General features: G+C 43.2%; 1 protein-coding gene across 10 annotated transcripts in view; it reads right to left on the reverse strand.

The window, feature by feature from the left end:
- The window catches only part of POLN (DNA polymerase nu), a 157,559-nt gene that overhangs the window by 52,310 nt on the left and 82,537 nt on the right, over positions 1 to 22,712 (reverse strand). For 9 of the 10 annotated variants that reach the window (XM_065544683.2, XM_074039241.1, XM_074039237.1 and 6 more), the window contains one exon: positions 1,145 to 1,202. The exons of the other annotated variant lie outside the window; for it this stretch is intronic. In XM_065544683.2, coding sequence (XP_065400755.1) covers positions 1,145 to 1,202 — 58 coding nt within the window. The remainder of the gene's footprint in view (positions 1 to 1,144; positions 1,203 to 22,712) is intronic. 10 annotated transcript variants of the gene reach the window in all.

Below are 22,712 nucleotides of genomic sequence, written 5' to 3' on the forward strand. Positions count from 1 at the left end.
ATGCAAAAAATTAGCTCGCCGTGGTGGTGTATGCCTGTAATCCCAGCTACTAGGGAGGCTGAGGCAGGAGAATCGCTTGAACCCAGGAGGCGGAGGTTGCAGTGAGCTGAGATCATGACATTGCACTCCAGCCTGGGCAACAGAGTGAGACTCTGTCTCAAAAAAGAGAAGAGAAGAGGAGAGGAGAGAAGAGGGGAGGGGATGGGAAGGGAGAGGAGGGGAGAGGAAAGGAGAGAAGAGACAAGATTGCTCATCGGGTTTCACTGCTTTGCCAGGACCTTCTTGCACAGCAGGGCCCCCAAGAGAAGGGCAGGAGCACCACTGCCAAGGGGAGGACGTGTACAGGGCATGGGCAGCAGAACTCTCATTTGCTCAGATTTGAACTTTTTCTTTTTTAGAAATGTACCCATCAGCATTACAGCAGAATAGTTTAAAAGAAAGACGAGTGTTAGTGTGCTTTATAATGTGCTCTTAGACTCTTTTTAAGAGTGTTAGTGTGCTTTTATAAACATTTCCAGTAATGTTCAGACTTTAATAAGCACCAGTGCTATTATATGTTTGTTTTTTCTTTATTGGGAGGCTGGTGGGGGAGAGATGGTAGGAGGAAAGCTACTTTCCTGATATAATTATCATCTATTTCCACTTGTAAACTGCTAACAGGGAGGTACCATATCACTTTAGCTGTTTTTTATTTTTTCAATGTATATTTAAATCCTGGTGATGCAAATACAAAGAACTTCAGGAAGGTGAAGCAGTTAGTTCTACAGAAAATCAATGACAAGTAACCTTTTTAAAAATTTTAAAAACGGCACAGTGGCTCACACCTGTAATCCCAGCACTTTGGGAGGCTGAGGTGGGAGGATCACTTATGCCCAGGAGTTTGAGACCAGCTTTGGCAACATGGCAAAGCCTCATCTCTACAAAAAATACACACACACACAAATTAGCCGGGTATGGTGGTGCATGCCTGTAGGCCCAGCTACCCAGGAGATTGAGGTGGGAGAACCACCTGAGCCTAGGAGGTCAAGGCTGCAGTGAGCCATGATCACACAACTGCACTTCAACTTGGGTGACAGAGTGACACCCTGTCTCATAAAACAATTACCAAAGACTTTATTTAGCAAGATAGTAAGAAATGAGTTACCTTTAAAATTCTTAGGTTTAGTAATCTGAATTGGGTGCTTGGAGATACCTTGGATATTCTGTTAATAATAAGAGACTAGCTTTAGTTAAAACATCTACTCTTAATCTGTACCATTTAGGATATTTAATGGGTATCACATTTTATTAAACATTAAAACAAGTAAGCCAATGTATCATGCATAAGCACATTAATACTTAATACAATTGTCTAATATCAAAACATAATTTTGGCGAATATACCACTAAATGTACTTAGCAGATTTGAGAACAATTCCTTTTGACTCCAGCCTGTGTGACTCTTAACATAATTATGTACATTCTTTTTACAGCAGCCCAAATTATGAACTCAGCTAACTTAAAAATTCCTACAACATATGCTGATGGTAGGTTTCGGTCAAATTTGTACATTGTACTTTTATTTGAGAACATATTTTAAGATGAAAATTCTGGTCTCTTTGATGCTGGTCATTGCCCTCCCTCACAGGTCCTGGCACTTGGTGCCTGCCTCTGTCTCAGCCTGTCCTAAACTTAGTGGCTTGTGCTGTGTCCCCTGCAAACTCTTAGGGTCATTTGTCAAGCACCTTCGCACTTTTACAACTTGGACAATGTGCAATGATTCACATGCTTCTAGCCCGTTTCAACTATTCAAATCATGAGAATTTCTGTCACAACATCTTTTGGATTCTTGGTAGTATCTTGAACAATAATACCCTGCTATGTCTGGGAATAGAACTCCCTGGGCATTATTAGTTAGTCTTGACTCCCTGGCTAAATCTGACAAATTGCGCCAAGCATCGAAGTCCCGGAGTCTTACAGCGATGCTCCTTAGTTCCGCCTAGAAACCCTGGGAAGTGGTAAGGCCACATTGTCCTCCTCATTTTTTTAAGATGAGGACGTGAAGGCCTTGGAGTATTAAGTCAGTGGCTCTCAAGTTTTCTATACATTAAAATCACATGATACCTCAAAAAATACCCAATATTTACAGGAAAAGCTCAATAATAGTGTAGAGATGACAGAGAAAACAGCTATTGAATTTGAAGAGAGATCAATAGAAATGATCCAATCTAAAGAAGGGAAGAACAATAAACAAAGACTCAGGGATCTGTGGGCTAGTATCAAAAGACAATATCAAATTGTGTTCTCTTAGTTCCTGGGGAAAAGAAAGAGAATTGTGCAGAAAAATATTTTCTTAAAGAAATAATGCCTTCAAATTCTGAAATTTAGTGAAAGACATACTTTTTCCAATTTGAGAAGCTGAACAACCCTAAATATGGTAAAGTAAAAGATAACCAGGCCCAGAAACATCATAATCAAACTGCTGAAAAACTATAATTGAAAAAACATCTTGAAAATAGCCAGAGCAAAATTGACACTTTACATGCTGAGGAATGGCAATGTGCGTGACTGCAGACGTCTTATCAGGGACCATGCAGACCAGAAGACAGTGGAACTACAACTTTCACAGACTGAAAGAAAAGAACTGCCAACTCAGAACTCTTTATTCCATCCTCCAGGAATGAAGGTGAGTTAAAGACATTCTCAGACGAATAAAAATTAAGGTACTCTGTCTGTCATCTGCAGACCTGCTCTAAAAGAAATGCTACAGGAAATTCTACAGGCTGAAGGGAAATGCTTCCAAAGGGAAACCTGGAACTTCAGGAATGAAAGATGAGCAACAGAAATGGTCAGCATCTGGGTAAATATTAATAAATCACCTTTTTTGAGTTCAATGGCTTGTGTAAGCATTTTGCGTCTTATTTGAAGTGGTAGAATATGAAATCTAAAAATAGCCTGTGATTGGGCACAGTGGATCACACCCGCAATCCCAGCACTTTGGGAACCCAAGGCAGGAGGATCGCTTGTGCCTAGGAGTTTGAGGCCAGCCCGATGTAAATTTACATGGCTATTATAAAAAATAGCAAAAAAGAACATGCTGGCAATAATGCAAAGAAAGGGGGAACTCTGGTATACTGTTGGTGGTAAAGTAAATTAGTGCAGTCACTATGGAAAACAGGATGGAGGTTCCTCAAAAAAAGAAAAATTAAAATACCATATGATCCAGCAATCCAGTGCAGGGGATGTATGGAAAAGAAAGGAAATCAGTACGACAAATAAGTATCTGCACTCCCATGTTTATTGCAGCCCTGTTCACAACACTCAAGATATGGAATCAGCCTAAGTGCTCATCAGTGGGTGAATGGATAAAGAAAATGTGGTAAATATACACAATGAAATACTATTCTGCCATAAAAAGAATGACATCCTGTCACCTGCAGCAACACGGATGAGCCTGGAGGCCATTATGTTAAGTGAAATAAACCATTAAACATGCAATATTTGCAGTGTATGTACATAGTGGTAGCAGAACTGTTCACCTGTACCCCTGTGGAAACCAACTTTATTAACTAGAGTGCAGTAATTGGGTTCAGTTGCTTCTGCCTTTTGTCTTTAAGACTCCACTCATTTCAGGTCAGCATCTTTTTCCTCCCCTGCCCCCCAACAACTTTCCCCAGTGAGGCTGTTTCACGCAAATTTAATATAATTAGATTGATATGTCACATTCTGTTTCCCATCCTGAGATCCCCCGACGTCATAAATGACTTTTTAAAATTTAAATACATTGTAGTTCACTCTTGCTGTTGCACATTCTATTGGTTTTGACAAATGCATAGTGTCAGCTATCCACCATTATAGTATCACACGAAATAGTCTTACCACCCAAAACAATCCCTGGAGCTTTACTTATCCAACCTCATCCCCAAGTCCCAGCTCAGAACTTCTGGAAACCACTAACCTGTTACTGTCTCTACAGTTCTGCCTTTTCCAAAACGTCACATAATTTGGAATCGTATGGTATGTAGCCTTTCCAGATTGATTTACTTCATTTGGCAATATGAATTTAAGATTCATCCATGCCTTTTTATGGCTTTATAGCTTATTCCTTTTTATCACTGAATAATATTTCCCAGTATGAATGTGTCACAGTTTATCTATCTATTCACCTCTAAAAAGACATCTTGGGCCGGGCGCAGTGGCTCAAGCCTGTAATCCCAGCACTTTGGGAGGCCGAGACGGGCGGATCACGAGGTCAGGAGATCGAGACCATCCTGGCTAACACCGTGAAACCCCGTCTCTACTAAAAATACAAAAAAATTAACCGGGCGTGGTGGTGCGCGCCTGTAGTCCCAGCTACTCGGGAGGCTGAGGCAGGAGAATGGCGTAAACCCGGGAGGCGGAGCTTGCAGTGAGCTGAGATCCGGCCACTGCACTCCAGCCCGGGCTACAGAGCAAGACTCCGTCTCAAAAAAAAAAAAAAAAAAAAAAAAAAAGACATCTTGGTGGGTTACAGTTTTTGGTGATTATAAATAAAGATGCCATAAGCATTTGTGTGCAGGTTCTTGTGTGGACATAAGTTTTCAAATTAATTTGGTGGATGCCTAGGTGTGTAATGGTTGGATCATATGGCATTTAGTTCTGAAAGAAACTGCCAAACTAGAAAAGTGGCTGTACCATTTTTCATCCCCACCAGCAATGAATGAGTGCCTGTTGCTCCACACCCTCACCAATTAATAATATAAGGGTTTTTAAATTTTTATTTTTTTTGCTTTTTGATCTTAGTCGTTCTAATATGTATGTAGTGGGATCTTGTTGTTGTTTTAACCTCCTCACCTTTTTGATATCACGACTTCTCCTCATCCTTCAAATCTGCACACAAGCAGACTTCCTCCTTTCCTTAAGAAAGAAACCTCCTCTAGCTCCCTAAGCAAGCAGGCTGGGGTCTGTCACAATGCTCTGAAAAGCATCCTTGACAACTCTCAGTTCAGACGAAGTACTGATCACAACACTGAACAGCTGGGGACCTGGATCCCCCTTACCAGGAGCACCTCACACATAGAAAGCATGTAATACATGCGTGTTTACTGAATGAGTGAGACAGAGAAGCACTGAAAGCCTCTCAGTTATAAAAACTGAATACACGTAATGTAAAAATTGCCACCTTTGACTAAACTCCTTCCTTCTGCTTGTGCCTTGTGCACGTATCCCTCCAATACTGGTGATGTTCTGCTACACAGAAAGCACCACGACACGCAGCCCAGGGCGGGGCAGCAACGCAAAAGAACTCACACACAAATCTGGCCTTCTGGGAGTTATTGTCTGTCGTGACGTGTGTATCACACATACAAGTCACATAACGCAGGGTTCAAATGAACAAAATGAAAGGATGTCACAGGAGACTCTCCATGGCGCTCTGAGGGAAGAAGAGAGTACTTCAGGCCCCTGAGGAGCGAGGCAGGGGAAATCAGCCTCATTGATGGCAAATTTCCAGGAAATCAGGAGACAGGAAGCAGCCACAGAACCACATGTGTTTCTTCTGTAACCGACCTTCACGGCCCTTTCAGCAAGGCCTCTCTGGAGGAGGTACCAGCCCATGCCAAGCCTTCCATGACCAATGCTCCCCGCTGGTTGTGGCACTGTGCGCCAGGGAGATCTGTGAATGTCTGTTCATGTGCATGGGTTCACATTTCCAAACACATGAAATGCTGCTGCACTTCTCTGTGGGCCTCTGTGATGCAAGCAGCCATCACACAGAGTGCCGTCCCTAACGCCTCATGGGCAAACGCATGCTCACAGGTGTCTACGTGAGCAATGAGCACAAACAGCATGTGAGCTACCAAAGACCAAAGGTGACCACAGTGACTGCGGCGGGAAGCGACAACTAACAAGAGTCCGAACATCTGGGAGGAAGCTGGGTCCCACTGGGTGGGAGGCCGAACGTGGGAGAAGCCTGTGGCTGGCACCCAGCACACTAGGGGTGTGGATTAAAGTGTGGTTGTCACACGACCATGAGAGCATCGAAGTCAGACATCACTCCAGCAAGCGGCTGCTGTCACAGACCAACACCAGGTGCCAGCACCCAGGAGAACCGTTCGAGGAAGAAGAACAGAGAAGCAATCACTGCCTGCAGGCATCCTTTACAGGGAGGGGCTGGACCCCCCGTTACTCTCCTTGGGCGAGGAGATGGCCGCCCAGGCTGACAGCAAATGGTGATATCTGAATATTTCTGCAGGTGAAAGCCTCGGAACCAGCACACTCCTAATTTGTTGGAGTCAATCATGTTATTTACATTACATCAGCTGGTCCCCTCGTGTTGACCATCCGTGGACATTTCATCTCCCAGGTCCAACCAATGTCCAGGGGGCGGAGACCATGCCCATGGGTCTCCTAAGCACTCTGGAGCCGAGCAGAGGGAGCACACAGTGACACAAGCACACAGCAGAATGACTGTTTTAAGTTCCCCAAACTATGGAAATGGAAGCAAACTGGAATACTTTTCTTAGAATTTTAATATCCTCTAGGGTATACAATTTTCTGCTGTTACTGTGGACATCAAAATGTGTGGAAATCACTTCTCAGCTGCCTGTGTAAATAAGCCCAGTCAAACCCCACAGAGGTGGGCTCAGCCCCCATGGGTTGCTCTGGGCAGCCCAAGTCTCCCGTGAGTGGCTGCAGGGGAAAGTGCCAGCTGTGGGGAGGGGGCACACCCCAGCATCTGTTTTCTTGGTGAACTTGGTATGTTTTTGCAAAAAACAAAAATGATCTAAAAAAATTGAATGTTAGCCTCTATTTAACATTCAGTGAAAGGCAAGGTGCTGAGATGATGTTTTCATTCTACAATGTGGCATTTGTTAAAATCTCAGTAGTTGTTAAGTGAAATGCTATGCAGGGAATAGTTTCAGCTGTGGGTGAAGGGGTTGCACCCAGGAGGTACATGAGCCTTTGCTTTTCTCCCTAGGTACTGTGTGGGCCTGGGTATCTTCATCTGTCTACCTGACCGAAGCTCCAGATGGAAGGTGCCAAACTGGGGAGGTGGTGGATATAAGGGAAAGGTGATGGCAGCCCTGCTTTTAATGTGTCAGCTATGTCCTTGCAGCCTCTGGAATGAAGCCAAAGGAAAGTGATAGTCACAGGGTCTCGGCCAGCCTGAGGGCACGCCGGCTCTTCTCATCCTGAGAAAGCTGTGGCAGCTGCCCCACACGCGCCAGGCTGTGTGAGGCACCTGAGAGGTGCTGTGCAAAACAGCCACATGGTATTCCGCCCTCTGGACACAGCCTCCCGGGGCAGGGCCCACGGCGTCTTCACTGTGTCCCCAGCACCTACTACACAGCCCAGCACACAGGAGCAATTCACAAATGGTGGTTGAATGAGTAAGATGAAAAATAAGTAATTTTTTTTTTTGAGACGGAGTCTCGCTCTGTTGCCCAGGCTGGAGTGCAGTGGTGCAATCTCTGCTCACTGCAAGCTCCGCCCCCCAGGTTCATGCCATTCTCCTGCCTCAGCCTCCCAAGTAGCTGGGACTACAGGCGCCCGCCACCTCGCCCGGCTAATTTATATATATATATTTTTAGTAGAGACGGGGTTTCACAGTGTTAGCCAGGATGGTCTCGATCTCCTGACCTCGTGATCCGCCTGCCTCGGCCTCCCAAAGTGCTGGGATTACAGGTGCGAGCCACTGCGCCCGGCTGAAAAATAAATAATTTTCACAATAACCTAGCAAAGAAGGTGCTACTTTTATCATTCCATGGATGAGAAAAGTGAGGTTTCCATAAGTTAAGTAACTTGCTAGAATAACACAGCTATTGACTGAGCTGAGATTTGAACTCAGTTCTGCCCTAGGCCAAGGTTCTGTTGCCTCCAGAGTCTGCCGGAAAATGCCAGAGGTCTCCTGAAATAATTTTTCTTGATACAAAAAAAACCAAACCAAACCAAAACAAAAAACCCAAGTGAAAACCACAACAAAAACACAGAAAAGGGCAGCTGGCACAGAGCTCAGAGTGAAGGCCACAGCGGCATAGCTGCTACGGCACCTGGGCCAGGCTGATGCCGCTGCACTTGACCTAAGCAGCTTGTGGAGCCTGACCTGCAGCCTGAAGGGCAGTGTGGCCCTGACCCCATGTGGGGTCTGGAACCCTGTGAGTGGCTTGGATGGGAAGCCCCCTCTGCCCGCTCCACCTTGATACACTCCCGTGGCCCCCCTTACCCACTAAAGCTTCTGCTCAGTTGCCCCCTCCCCAACCTCTTTAACACTGCCTTCCCGAGGCTGGCAATCCCCCCGCCACTACATCCGTTCCACACATTCCACTCTCCCCTGTATTGTTTCTTATTCCATATGCGTATTGGCTGTCTCATGCCTTCTATCCCGAAGACTTCACAGAGCAGAGGGGTTTCTTTGCGGGGGTGGGAGGGTTGGAGTGCACAGAGTCTTACTCTGTCACCCAGGCTGGAGTGCAGTGGTGTGATCTTGGCTCGCTGCAACCTCCTCCTCCTGGGTTCAAACAATTCTCCTGCCTCAGCCTCCCGAGTAGCTGGGATTATAGGTGCATGCTACCACACCCAGCTAAGTTTTGTATTTTTAGTAGAGACAAGGTTTCATCATTTTGGCCAGGTTGGTCTCAAACTCCTGACCTTGTGATCCGCCCACCTCAGCCTCCCAAAGTGCTGGGATTATAGGCATGAACCATCGCGCCCGGCCAGGGCAGAGTTTTGACCCATACAGTGCAAGCACCCTGAACATCCTGGCACACAGCTGTTCAGAAAACATCTGTTGAATAAATGATGACGAATGGAGAGTGGCAGGAAATGGAGTTGGAGAAGCAGGTGGGGTCAGACCACCCGAAGCCCTAAGAGCCAGGTGAGGAGACCAGACATTAGTTAGCCCAAGAGCTCTGGGAGCCACTAGAGACTTTAGGGAGTGGAGCTAAGGCGTTGGGCTTGCATTTCTGAGAGACTCCTGGCTGGAGGGAGAAGAGCAGGAAGGTGGGTGGGGAACTGGAAGTCTGGCACCAAGATGTGTAGACAACAAGGGTGGGGACAGCTATACCGGGAGGCCCAAAGGCCTTGGTGCCCAGCTGGGACCCCTGGGCTCCAGCCTTTGTGACCAGTTAGTTGAGCTGAGGAATCACCACCTCCACAGGGTAGCTCAGAGGAGAAGCCAAAGATCTGGCTTAAAAATCGTGAAATCAGCCAGGTGCGGTGGCTCATACCTGTAATTCCAGCACTTTGAGAGGTCGAGGTGGGTGGATCATTTGAGGTCAGGAGTTCGAGACCAGCCTGGCCAATATAGTGAAATGTGGTCTCTCGTAAAAATACAAAAATTAGCCAAGTGTGGTGGTGCATGCCTGTAATCCCAGCTACTTGGGAGGCTGAGGCTACTCTGAACCCAGGAGGCAGAGGTTACAGTGAGCCAAGAATGTGCCACTGCACTCCAGCCTGGACAACAGAGTGAGACTCTGTCTCAAAAAAAAAAAAGAAAGAAAGGAAAAAAAAGAAAACGGTGAAATCACTGTGCCCTTTTTTTTTTTTTTTCTCTAAGATTCCTGAAGGAAAGCTGAATGAAGAGGGTTGAGACTCATGAGCATCTGTGCAGGCGTGGAAGCTGCCGGGAAAGGAGGTGCTTGTGCAGTGGGCTCTGAGGAGCAAGGATGAGCACCCTTGACCACAACAAATGGGTAGAGGGAGAGGAGCCCACTCCTCTGGGAAGGGGACAAGGCGCAGGGTCAGAGGGGAAGGGCAGAGCCACACTGGGTCACTAGCAGGGCAGAGTGGAGACAGGGAGGAGCCACGGAAATGGGCCAGGTCCCCAGGGGGAAGCATGAGCCTCTGCCAAGCAGGGCTGGCTGGAGCCTGGGGCCCGCAGCTCCCCTGGGGTCAGCAAGGCTGTGGTCACTGTACTGGACAGCGTGACTCAAAGGGAGCCAGGCTCCTCTACCTGCCAGCCTTTGGCTCTGATGATCCATTTTAAACTGTGGGTCCCAGTTCCTTAGTGGGTCACAAACAGCACTTTCAAAGGTGAACTGAATAGAAGAGAAAATAGCAATGTGCGCTGCACGTAGTGGAACCTGGAACCTGCTCTGCATATATCCCAGTCAAGAGGCAATGCACAGAAAGTACCAGAAGGCTCCTCTTCCCACTGTGAGGTGACGGATGGAATAAGGGGATGGCTCAGTTTACTCTAGGTAGAAATAGGAAAATATTAAATCACTCAAAATAATAAAGTACAAAGATTTTAAAAGTTCATTTGGGTTTCAAATAGTGCTACAGATTTAGCAGTAATTATGTGATGTATGAACACCTTGCTAATAAATCTTTTGATAATATTTAAATTATATCATATGGGAGGAATATTCATCAGGAAAGCAGAAAAATAACATGGCAACAATGTAAAGGTCTTGATTAGAATTACTTCAAAATAGTACTTATATCATTTATGTGGGTCCTAATGAAAACAGAGCCTAAAGACTACATCAGGAAAGAAAGTCCTCTTCATGTGGGGGTATAGTCAGTACCCTGAAGAAAATTTTATAAGAATCTCCAGGAAATAACAACTTACGAGTGGCTGGGGCTCTGGAAGACAGAATAGAACACTTCCTATTAGAACTCAAAAGGTAAATAGTAAACAGCTCTTTCACTTGTTTTTGGTACATTCAAAGGGATTTTTTTTTTTTTTTTTTTTTTGAGACGGAGTCTTGCTCTGTCGCCCAGGCTGGATGCAGTGGCATAATCTCGGCTCACTGCAACTCTGCCTGCCGGTTCAAGTGATTCTCCTGCCTCGGCCTCCGGAGTAGCTGGGATTACAGGTGTGCTCCACCATGCCCAGCTAATTTTTCTATTTTTAGTAGAGACAGGGTTTCACCATGTTGGTCAGGCTGGTCTCGAACTCCTGAACCCATGATCTGTCCACCTCAGCCTCCCAAAGTGCTGGGATTACAGGCATGAGCCACCGTGCCTGGCTGGGATTTGTTAAATTGATGCATGGAACAGGTTTAAAGTGTGTAACCCTTATTTCTGCTGACGGTAGGAATAAACTAATTTGCCACTTGGGCTGGGCGCAGTGGCTCATGCCTGTAATCCCAACACTTTGGGAGACCAAGGTGAGTGGATCACTTGAGGCCAGGAGTTCAAGACCAGCCTGGCCACCATGGCAAAGCCCCATCTCTACCAAAAATACAAAAATTAGCCAGGTGTGGTGGTTGTACATCTGTAATCCCAGCTACTCGGGAGGCTGAGACACAAGAATTGCTTGAACCAGGGAGGTGGAGGTTGCAGTGGGCCAAGATGACGCCACTGCACTCCAGCCTGGATGACAGAGTGAGATTCTGTCTTAAAAAAAAAAAAAAAATTGCCACTTGTGGAGGACACAGGCTATTTGGGGCCATACAATACTTTCTTTTCCATTTTGTTTAGAAAATGACACTTGGATCTTCATGATGGTGCCCACCACCCCCCTCCTTTAAGCCAACCAGCGGACCTCATCGTCATGGAGACACAGGGAGACACTTGCCAAGGCATCTGCGAGACGCATGTCTTCATCCTTCTGTGAAGCTGCATGAGATGCTCTGCATCCCCACTGGAGAGAAACCCAGCAAGCACTGCCCAGGCCTGCTGGGACACGTGGGGAGGCTATGCAAGAGAGAGGCTGAGGAAAGGGCAGAGAGAAGCTGGGTGTGCTCATATAATGTAGGCTGCCAGATCAAACCTTGCCTGAAGCTGGCCCTTCTTCAGCCTTCTAGGTCAGGTAAGCTGAGACATACCCCTAATTGTTTAGGTCAACTGAGTTTGGTTTTATGTAATCTGCAACTGAAAGTCTGCCTGAACACATGGATTGTGGTATTTTAACCTACAGTTAAAATGCTGGGAAAAGCGCTTGGTCGGTGTGGCATTCATAGCTGGCTGATTAAGAGCCCAGCTGCTCTCCCCTCTCTGTCCTTCTCCCTCCACTCACACTTCTCCTTCCCGAGGTGGTGTCTGGGGTGGTGGATGATTCAGGGAGCCTACATGCCCCTCTGGCACCTGAAGAGAGGGTCCTGTGTCCCCAGCTGTGGCCACCCTGCCCTTGTGGGCCTCGGCTGCCCATGTCCTTGCCCTGTTTGCTCTGTTGGTGAAGTGTCCATGAAGGACTGCAGTGAGTTCTGTGCTCTCGGCACGGCCAGCATCTAACATACGTCCTCTGCCAACTGGGCCCTGGCGCTGGCTCTGGCAACACTGTTACCTCCTGAAGCTCAACGGCACCCTCCCTGTGGACCTGGCCTTTGGCTGCCCATCTCACAGCTCTCCTCCACGGACCAGTGAGAACCCAGAAAACATGGGCAGCCGTGGCTTCCGTATCAGGGGAGTGCAGGACCCCAGGACCACAGGAGCTTCCAGCCCCCTCTCAGGCTCCTTGGAGAGCACTGCTTCCGGCCCCCTCGGCCTGGCACTCCTGGAGACTGTGACCCAGCCTGTGGGGCACTGCATTCCCCTCTCTGGCTTTCCACCCCCACTCTGAGTTTCTAACCCAGAGGGGCCAGAGGAAGTCAGAGCCTTTCAAAGACTCTTTCAAAGTGTGCTGAGCTCTTGGTTCTGCTCTCATGCTCTCCCCCTCAGCACCTCTTCCAAGCCAAGGAGGTACCCTCTCCCTCCTGTGAAGTGGGTCTCTTGCATCCTCTCTACTCAATGGCTTCCTTTATAATGTTAAACTCTAAAAATACAAGGCTTTGAGTCTTGATATTTAAAAGGAAGCTTCTGAAATTCAAAAATTAACAAAACAAAACACTTTTTGATCTCTCATGCCGATACTTTTCTTGTTTCTGCTGTGCCCTTTCACAAGTTCTAGTTGAAAGCCAGAGCTGAACACTGATTCCTTTATTCTCAGCTGAAACTCCCTCTCCCTCTGAAGTAACAGAGGCCTCAGCCCCACTGGGCAGGCAGTCTCTAAGTAGCAAGAGGTGCTGGGAATAAAATATGCACTGGAGGGTTTCTCAAAACTACCCCGGTGCTATCAAGTATTTTGTTCGATTAAAACTGCCAATAAGGAGACTTCTGCTTCCAGGAAGGTTGTGTAAACACGTTCCCTGTCCCTATCCCAAGATACAACTAAAACCCTGGGCAAGTACAAGAGACTCGGAAAGGTGGAGAAAATAAGGCAGATTGGCTAGGGACCACAGGACCCAAAGAATCCCACAGAGGTGGGTCCCAGGTTTCTTTTTGCCTAATGTGTCCCAGACAAGCCAGTAGCGTGGAAATGCCAATAACCACAGACAAAAACAACAACAAAACAAAACAAAAAACAAAACCTAACAAAAGCCTGCTCTCATTAGCCAAAAGACCAGGAAAAGGCCAGCCTAGCGGGAAAGAAAACCTTTAGACAATAACTATTCTACTCCAGCCAAATGCCATACAAAAACCCGTATTTGTGGTTTTTTTTTTATCCCCCACCCCCACGCCCGCCATCCTTGATACCTAGCCAAGATGTTTTTGGTAATTTTCCATCTACTGAACCCTCACCCCCTCTGTTGGCTATAAATCTCCAGCTGCCAGTGTGGTATTTGGAGTTGAGTTCAATCTCTCTCCCCTATTGCTGTAATCTTAAATAAACTCTCCCTTGCATGTTTAACTCTGATGCAATTTTTTTTTGGACAAACTATAACATGTCAAAATGTATGGGTTAAAGCTAGAGCAGTGCTGAGAGGAAAATTTATAGCACTAAAAATGCATACATGAGAAAAAAGAAAAAGTCTCAAAGCAATAATCTAAGCTTATACCTAATAAGCCTAGAAAAAGAAAAGCAAAATAAACCCAAATCAAGCAGAGAAAGGAAATAATATGGAATCGATAAATTGAAAATAGAAAAATAATAGAGAAAAATCAATGAAAAGATCAATAAAATTGACAGAACTCTCAGTAGATTGACAAGGAAAAAACAGAGAAGACACAAATTATCAATATCAGAAATGAAACAGGGAATATCACTACAGACCCTAAGACATCAAAAGGATAAGGAAATGCTATGAAAAACCACACACATGTAAATTTCACAACTTAGACAAAATGGACCAATTCTTCAAAAAACACAAGCAACTGAAATTCACCAAATATGAAAGAGATAATATGGGCAACTGCATAACTATTAAGGAACTTGAACTCATAATTTTAAAACTCCCCCAAAATAAATGTCTAGGCCTAGATGATTTCATTAGAGGATTCTATCAAATGTTTAAAGAAGAATTAACACCAATTCCACATTATATCTCCCAAAAAGTACAAGAGGAAAGAACACTTCCCAATTCATTTTATGAAACTAGTAGTACCTTGATACCAAAACCAGATCCCTCATGAACATACACATAAAATCCTTTAATAAATATTACCATACAGAATTCAGCAATATATTAAAAAATATATGATCCAACAATTGACTTGTGCACACTTATCCCAGAAAAATAAAGACTTAAGTACACACAAAAACCTGTATATGAATGTCTATGGTAAACTTATTTTAACAGCCCAAAACTGGAAACAACCCAGACGTCCTTCAAAACTAAAGTGCAACTTATACCCAGGAACTTCAGGTGGTAATACATTGCCCATGGGAACTTAATATCTGTCTTCAAAATACATTTTAAATATATGATTTAAATATATTCTTTTGAACAACTAATAACTTTCCTCAAAGTTGTAAAAAGGGTCTTCTATAAAATACATATTCACTGTTAAAAATTTGTTTTTTTGTTTTGTTTTGTTTTGTTTTTTGAGACAGAGTCTCACTCTGTCACCCAGGCTGGAGTGCAGTGGTGAGAACTCGGCTCATTACAACCTCTGCCTCCCAGGTTCAAATGATTCTCCTGCCTCAGCCTCCCAAGTAGCTGGGACTACAGGCACGTGCCACCATGCCCGGGTAATTTTTGTATTTTTAGTAGAGACTGGGTTTCACTGTGTTGGCCAGGCTGGTCTCAAACTCCTGACCTTGTGATCAGCCTGCCTCGGCCTCCCAAAGCGCAGGGATTACAGGTGTGAGCCACCACCCCGACCCTAAAAATATTCTTAAGAAGACTCTTAACTAGAGGATTTCATTCATTGTATTCATCAAAATCCTGCCATGTGCCAGCTATTATGAAAAATGCTAGTTCTTTAAACACATAACCTACAAATAATTAATATTTAAATAATATATAAACTACTGGACAAAATTCCTTTACCTGGTGAATATAGGCTGTAAGAATGAATGCTACGTATTTTTCCCTAAAAATTGCCCCCCGCCCCCATTATCCATTAGCTATATTTAGCACTCGATAACTAAGATGTAAGTCCCTGGTTTTACTCTTTCCTTCAGTAACATTTAAGGATTACCTATCAACTAGTAGACACTGAGCTTGTTTCTTGGAATAAAATATTGAAAAAATTCAAGGAGCCTACAGTAGAGAGAAGGCAATCACTAGCAATGGAACGATGACCACGTTAGGTAGTCAACACTCTGGGAATACATATCTGTAATGAAGCTATAGGAAGTTAAGACTGTGTAAGAATATGGAAATAGACCAAAGGCACAGAATTGAGAGCCTAGAAACAGACCTATGCATTTGTCAAAATTCACAAATGACAGAGGCATTACAAATTACTGTAGTTCTTACAATAACAATAGTTATAACAAAGTTACCCAAACGGAAAAATAATCAGATCTCTACCTCACACCTATATAAAAACAAATTCCAAGGGAATTAAAGACTCAGTGTAAAAAGTAACTTTATTAAGAGAGTATTTGCTATCACAGAACACACGACAGGCAAAAAAAAAAGAGAATTTGAGTATCTTTATGATCTCCAAGTAAGAAAGGGTTCCTTAAATGAGACAGACAGATACAAACCTTAAAAGAAAAGACTACACATTTGGCAATAGTTTTTAAACATCTGTAAATCAAAGACATAGAATCCAATCTGAGAAAAACCAACCAATCACAGACTGGGAGGAGATATTTATATAAGTGAACAAAAGACTATTATTCATAATAAAATAAAAAACTTACAAGAAAAAGACAAACCACTATATTGAAAATGGGCAAAAGAGATAAACAAGCGAGTCATTGAAAAAACTCAAATGACAAATAAACATACAAATACACTGACCCTCATTAGTAATTAAAGTAACATGAATTAAGCCACACTAAGATATTAATCCACACTCATCAAATTGGCAAAAACTTAAAAATGTGGTAATACCAAGTGCGGTGGTCTGTACGGCAATGACGTCTCTATCACACTGCAGGTGAGAATGTGAGTGAGTCCACTCATTTGGAGGGTGTTTAGTGATGTCAGGATAGTTGAATACCAGCATGCCCTATGGTCAGGCAATACTGGTGACGTGATAGAGAAACCCTCGCACATGTTCCAGAATATTCCTCCCAGCATTTACTTTTTCCTTGCAGCATTGTTTTTAATAGTGAAATATTGGAAACAACCTAGTATATCTGTACAATGACATACTACATAGCAGCCAAGATGAATAATTTAGAGCTACGTCTGTCAACACAGATAAATCTCAAAAACATAATGTTAAATGAAAACAGCAAATTTAAAAGTACAATATGCTATAATTTATATAAACTTTAAAATAGCAAAAAAATACAATCTATCATTTAAGGACATATATATATTTAAGAAAATATAAATAAATAAATACATACATACATAAATAAATGCAAGCATTAAAATGGGATGATAAAGACTAAATGTAGAATAGAAAAGGGAACTGAACTGGGAAGAACACACTTGGGAAAGGATTAACAGGGGCTTTAAATGTTCTCAAGTAGGCCAGGCTCGGTGGCTCACACTTGCAATCCCAGCACTTTGGGCGGCCGAGGCAGGCAGATCACCTGAGGTCAGGAGTTCCAGACCATCCTGGCTAACATGATGAAACCCCGTTTCTACTAAAAAGATAAAAAATAACCCGGGAGGTGGAGGTTGCAGTGAGCCAGGATTGCGCCATTGCACTCCAGTTTGGACAACAAGAGCTAAACTCCGTCTCAACAACAACAACAAAAGTACTCAAGTAATATTGAAGCTTTTAAGCTGAACGATGAATACACACGTGTTCATTATATTGGACTCCATACTTTGTTACTAGGAAAAGGGGTACTCACTGACTTCTAGTGTGGGGAGGGGCAGGCGGTTGAACAAGGCTTTTGAGGACATGTCCCCTGCACTGAAACCAGAAGAACTAACAGGCAGCAGCCAGGCCAAGAAAGCTGGGCTGAAAGATGTGTTCATGGATGTAGAGACAGAAAAAGTATCTTGACAGAGGTAACAACAGCAATGGCTTGAAGGCAGGTGAGAGCACAAGGAATCAAATAAACAAATTTTATCAAAGTATTATCATCACAGGACAAAATGGTAATTTGGCTCCATCCCAGTTAGATACTAAAAAGCTAGTACAAACATGCTAATGCAACAATGAACACATATTTAGGAAAATAAAAAAACTAAGGGGGAGAAAGACTCATCAACCAAGAAATCAAAGCAAATATCCAGCTAAATAATCCCTAGATTTTAACATTTCCAATTAATACAGCTATAACATTTAAAAAAATTAAATACTAAGCTACAAGAAAAATGAGAACTCAAGATACTAAAGAACTCATAAGAATACAATGTGAAAGGTCAGATATTTTGAATTACATAATGTTGATAAATTCTGAGCCAGTATCATGAGTGACTGTAGTGAAATGAGGACATTGACAAAAACTGGCTCTGCTGATATAGAAATATTAGGAGGGACCTCAAAGCCATGTGTGATAAGGAGGTATTAGATTTAAGAACGTGGCTCCTGGCAGTGCAATGAGAACAAAGGTCCTCAACACCTTCCCATGAGAAGGCCTTCGTAAAAAATGACAGCTCTAAGAGGGGCTTTCAAAACAAGGATTGACAAGATGACCCCTAAAGTATCCGAGTTGGGGAGAGAGGAGGATTTAGAAAAACAAGAGTCCATGACCAATTCATGCCCAGGGTGAAGAAGGCGACAGTCCAGCATGGGGAACAGGCTTGGCCCACATTGTCAACAGGCCATAATACTGATCATGATCCCAAACCAAATGATTTTGAGACACTGAAAGACAATTCAAGAGTAGATCAAACATCCAGTTTTTCTTTTCTTTTCTTTTCTTTTCTTTTTGAGACAAAGTTTCACTCTTGTTACCCAGGCTGGAATACCATGGCGCAGTGTCAGCTCACTACAACCTCCACCTCCCAGGTTCAAGCGATTCTTCTGCCTCAGTCTCCCAAGTAGCTGGGATCACAGGCGCCCACCACCGCGCCTGGTTAATTTTTGAATTTTTAGTAGAGATGGGGTTTCTCCATGTTGGTCAGGCTGGTCTCGATCTCCTGACCTCAGGTGATCCACCCGTCTCAGCCTCCCAAAGTGCTGGGATTACAGGCGTGAGCCACCGCGCCCAGCGTTTTTCATTCAATACACACTTGGTGCCTACTGCATTCCAGGTACAGAGCCAGGCTTGGGGAAATGTCAGTGAAGCACACAGAAAAGGTTCCCATTCTCATGGAATTTACAGTTCAGCGAGGTGAACAGAAGTGCAGGATGTTATAATATGGTATAACGAGCACTATGCTAGAGGAAGTATAGGGAATATTTGGGAGGACACTGGACTGAGGTTCTAATAAAGCAAAAATTGAACTACAGCAATCAGTGAACTAGACAATATAGCAATAGAAACTATCCAAATTGAAACAGAAAAAAAAAAATCCCAGGAAAAGAATAAAAGTGAGTTTCAGTGAGCTATGGACAATTCAGTGAGCTATGGGACAAATTGACCTAATATATGTAATTATAAGTGGAATCCCCGATGGAGAGGAAAGGAGGACTATAAAAAGTATGTGAATAGGCTGGGTGCAGTGGCTCATGCCTGTAATCCCAGCACTTTGGGAGGCTGAGGCGGGTGGATCACGAGGTCAGGAGTTTGAGACCAGCCTGACCAACATGGTGAAACTGCGTCTCTACTAAAAACACAAAAATTAGCCAGGCATGGTGGCACGCGCCTGTAATCCCAGCTACTCAGGAGGCTGACGCAGAACTACTTGAATCCAGGAGGTGCAGGTTGCAGTGAGCCGAGATTGCACCATGGCACTCTAGCCTGGGTGACAGAGCAAGACTCTGTCTCAAAAAAAAAAAAAAAAAAAAAAAAAAGTATGTGAATAAATAATCACCAATAAATTTTCAGGTTTGATGAAAACCATAAACCAAATATCCAAAAACTCAATGAATCCCAAATACAAGAAACATGATGGCATATCATAATCAAATTTTTCAAAAATAGTGATAAGGAAAAAAAAGCTAAAAGCAGCAAAGAAAAAAGGCACATTATATGAAGATAGTGATGAAAAACTTCTGATCAAACAATGTGAGAAGAAAGTAACATCTTCAAAGTATTGAGAAAAAAAACTTGTAACTGAGAATTTTATACCTCTCAAAAAAACCTTTCAAAAACCAAAGGTGAGGGCTGGGTGCAGTGACCTGTCACTGTGGTTACAGGCTGGGCGTGGGCCTGTAATCCCAGAACTTTGCGAGGTTGAAGCAGGGAGATGGCTTGAGCTTAGGAGTTCAAAACCAGTCTGGGCAACATGGTGAAACTCCATCTCTACAAAAAATACAAAAATTAGCTGGGTGCAGTGGTATGAGCCTGTAGTCCCAGCTACTTGGGAGGCTGAGGCAGGAGAATTGCTTGTGCCTGGGAGGCAGAAGTTGCCATGAGCTGAGATCGCACCATTGCACTTCAGCCTGGGCAACAGGAGTGAAACCCTATCTCAAAAACAAACAAACAAACAAACAAAAACCCAAAACAAAAAACAAAACCAAAGGTGAAATAAAGACATTTCCAGACCTACAAAAGCCAGGGGAATTCATCAATGGCAGACCTACAACACAAGAAATGTTAAAGGATGTCCTTTAGGCAGAAGGAAAATGATGCCAAAAAGAAATCTGTTTGTAAATAGGGAAATGAGAGCACTGGAAACAGTAACTACATGGGTAGATAGATAGGATTTTTCTTATTATTAAAATCTATGCTGCCCAGACTGATCTTGAACTCATGGCCTAAAGGATATAGGATAGCAAGATCCATCTCTAAAAAAATTAAGAAGTTAGCCAGGCACAGTGGCACACATCTGTGGTCCTAGCTACTCTGAAGGACCAGGCAGAAGGATCACTTGAGCCCGGGAGTTAGAGGCTGCAGTAAGCTATGGTTACACCACTGCACTATATAGCCTGGGCAACAGAGTGGGACCCTGTGTCTAAAAAGAGAGAGAGAGGGCCGGGTGCGTTGACTCAAACCTATGTAATCCTAGCACTTTGGGAGGCCGAGGTGGGCGGATCACGAGGTCAGGATTTTGAGACCAGCCTGGCCAACATAGTGAAACCCCATCTCTACTAAAAATACCAAAAATTAGCTGGGCGTGGTGGCGGGCGCCTGTAATCCCAGCTACTCAGGAAGCTGAGGCAGGAATCGCTTGAACCCGGGAGGCAGAGGTTACAGTGGGCCAAGATCACGCCACTGCACTCCAGCCCGGGCAACAGTGTGAGACTCCGTGTCAAAACAAAAACAAAAACAAAAACAAAAAACAAACAAAAAAACAAAACAAATAGGAGAGAGAGAGAGACACATATGCACACACAATAGTTTAAACGTAAAAGAACAGAAAATACCACGCTACCATTCAAAGAAAACTGGAGTGGCTATTTAACATTAATATTAAATTATATTTTTATTAATTGTATTATTTCCAAAATTATTCTAACATTTTGTTAGTTAATATTAAATTAATATTTTAATATTAGACAAAATAGATTTCAAAGCAGAGAACAATACCAGGGATAAAAAAGGTTATTTTATCAAAATAAAGTAGTCAATTCTCCCCAGATTGAGTTCTTGATTCAAGGTAATCCCAATGAAAATCTCAGCAGGCTTTTTTGTAAAAATTGACAAACTGCTGATTATAAAGTTCATATGGAAATGGAAAAGACCAAAGACCCGAAATAACCATTTTTTTAAAAAACAATGTTGGAGGACTTACATGCCCCAATTTAAAACCTTACTCGAAAGCTATAATAATAAAGACAGTGCATTGCTGGTATGGTAGGTATATAGATCAACTAGACCAAGATCAGAGTATAGTATTAAACCCTTACATTGATAGTAAATTTATTTTAGACAAAGGCGCCAAGGTAATTAAATGGGGGAAAGATGGTCTTTTTAAGAAATGGTGCTGGGACAACTGGATCTCCACTCGTAAGAAAGATGATGTTAAACACTTAACTTTACACCATATACAAAAGTCAATTCAAATGGCTCTAAATGTAAAGCCCAAAACTATAATACGTCTAGAAAACAATGTAGAAAAAATACTTGCAATCTTGGTTTAGGCAAAGGTTTCTTAGATACAATATCAAAAGCATGATCAATGTAAGAACTCATTGATAAATCAGAATTCATTAAAACTTAAAACTTCTGCTCTTCAAAAGATGGTGTCAAAAGAATGAGAAGACAAACCACACACTGGAAGAAATTATCTGCCAAAATATACCTGATAAAGGACTTGTGTCTAGAATATATACAGAACTCTCAAAACTTAATGATAAGAAAATAAGCGGTCCCTTTAAAATACACAGAAGATCTGACTAGATGCTTCACTGAAAAAGAGAAATGAATGGCAAATTAGCACATGGAAAGACTCTCAGCAGTAGTGATTAGGGTAATGCAATGAAAACTGCAATGAGACACAACAATGCATCTAGCAGAATGGCTCAAATTAGAAAGACCAGCCAGACCAAATGCTGCTGGGAGTGTAAAAGAAGTAGAATTTATACACTGCTGGTAGGAACGTCAAATGGTAGAACCACTCCGGAAAGAGAGTTTGGCAGTTGCTTAAAAAGTGAAACCTACACCTACTGTATGACTACACCTACTATATGACTCCTTGGTGTTTACCCAAGAGGAAAAAAAGTATCTATCCATGTAAGGACGTGCAGTGAATGTGTGTAGTAATATCCTAAACTGAATAATATCCCCAAACTGGAAACAACCCAAATATTGATCAACAGGTAAACTGATAAACAAAGTGGGGTACACAGAGTCCATGGAACACTACTGAGCAATAAAAAGAAATGAGCTACTGAAACACAGAGCAACATAGCTGAAGCTCATAGTCACAATGCTGTGAAAGGAGCCCGATAGGAGTCCATGCTGTGTGGCTCCATTCACAGAGGTTTCCAGAAACTGCAAACGAATAGATAGTGGCAAAGAGCAAGTCAGTGGTTGCCAAGGACATGGGTAAAGGTTGAGGGGTGGGGAGGGAAGGGAGATATTACAAAGAGACACAAGGATACTTCTGCACAACTGGTAGCAATGACTCTTTTTTTCTTCTTTTTTTATTTCCATATAAAGGACCAGAAGCAATAACTTTCTCTTAGGAGGGGGTGTGGGGGAAATTTAGCTTTCTGAAAATACTGAGAACCAGCTATAACCTAATTTTCTTTTCTTTTTCTTTCTTTTTTCTTTTTTTTTCTTTCTTTCTTTCTTTTTTTTTTTTTTTTTTTTTTTTTTTTTGAGGTGGGATCTCACTCTGTCACCAGGCTGGAGTGCAGTGGTATGATCTCGGCTCACTGTAACCTCCTCCTCTCGGGCTCAAGCAATCCTCCCACTTCAGCCTCTTGAGTAGCTGGGACCATAGGCATGCACCACCATGCCCAGCTAATTT

The sequence above is a fragment of the Macaca fascicularis genome, chromosome 5 (genome assembly GCF_037993035.2).
Source record: "Macaca fascicularis isolate 582-1 chromosome 5, T2T-MFA8v1.1".
NCBI lineage: Eukaryota > Metazoa > Chordata > Mammalia > Primates > Cercopithecidae > Macaca > Macaca fascicularis.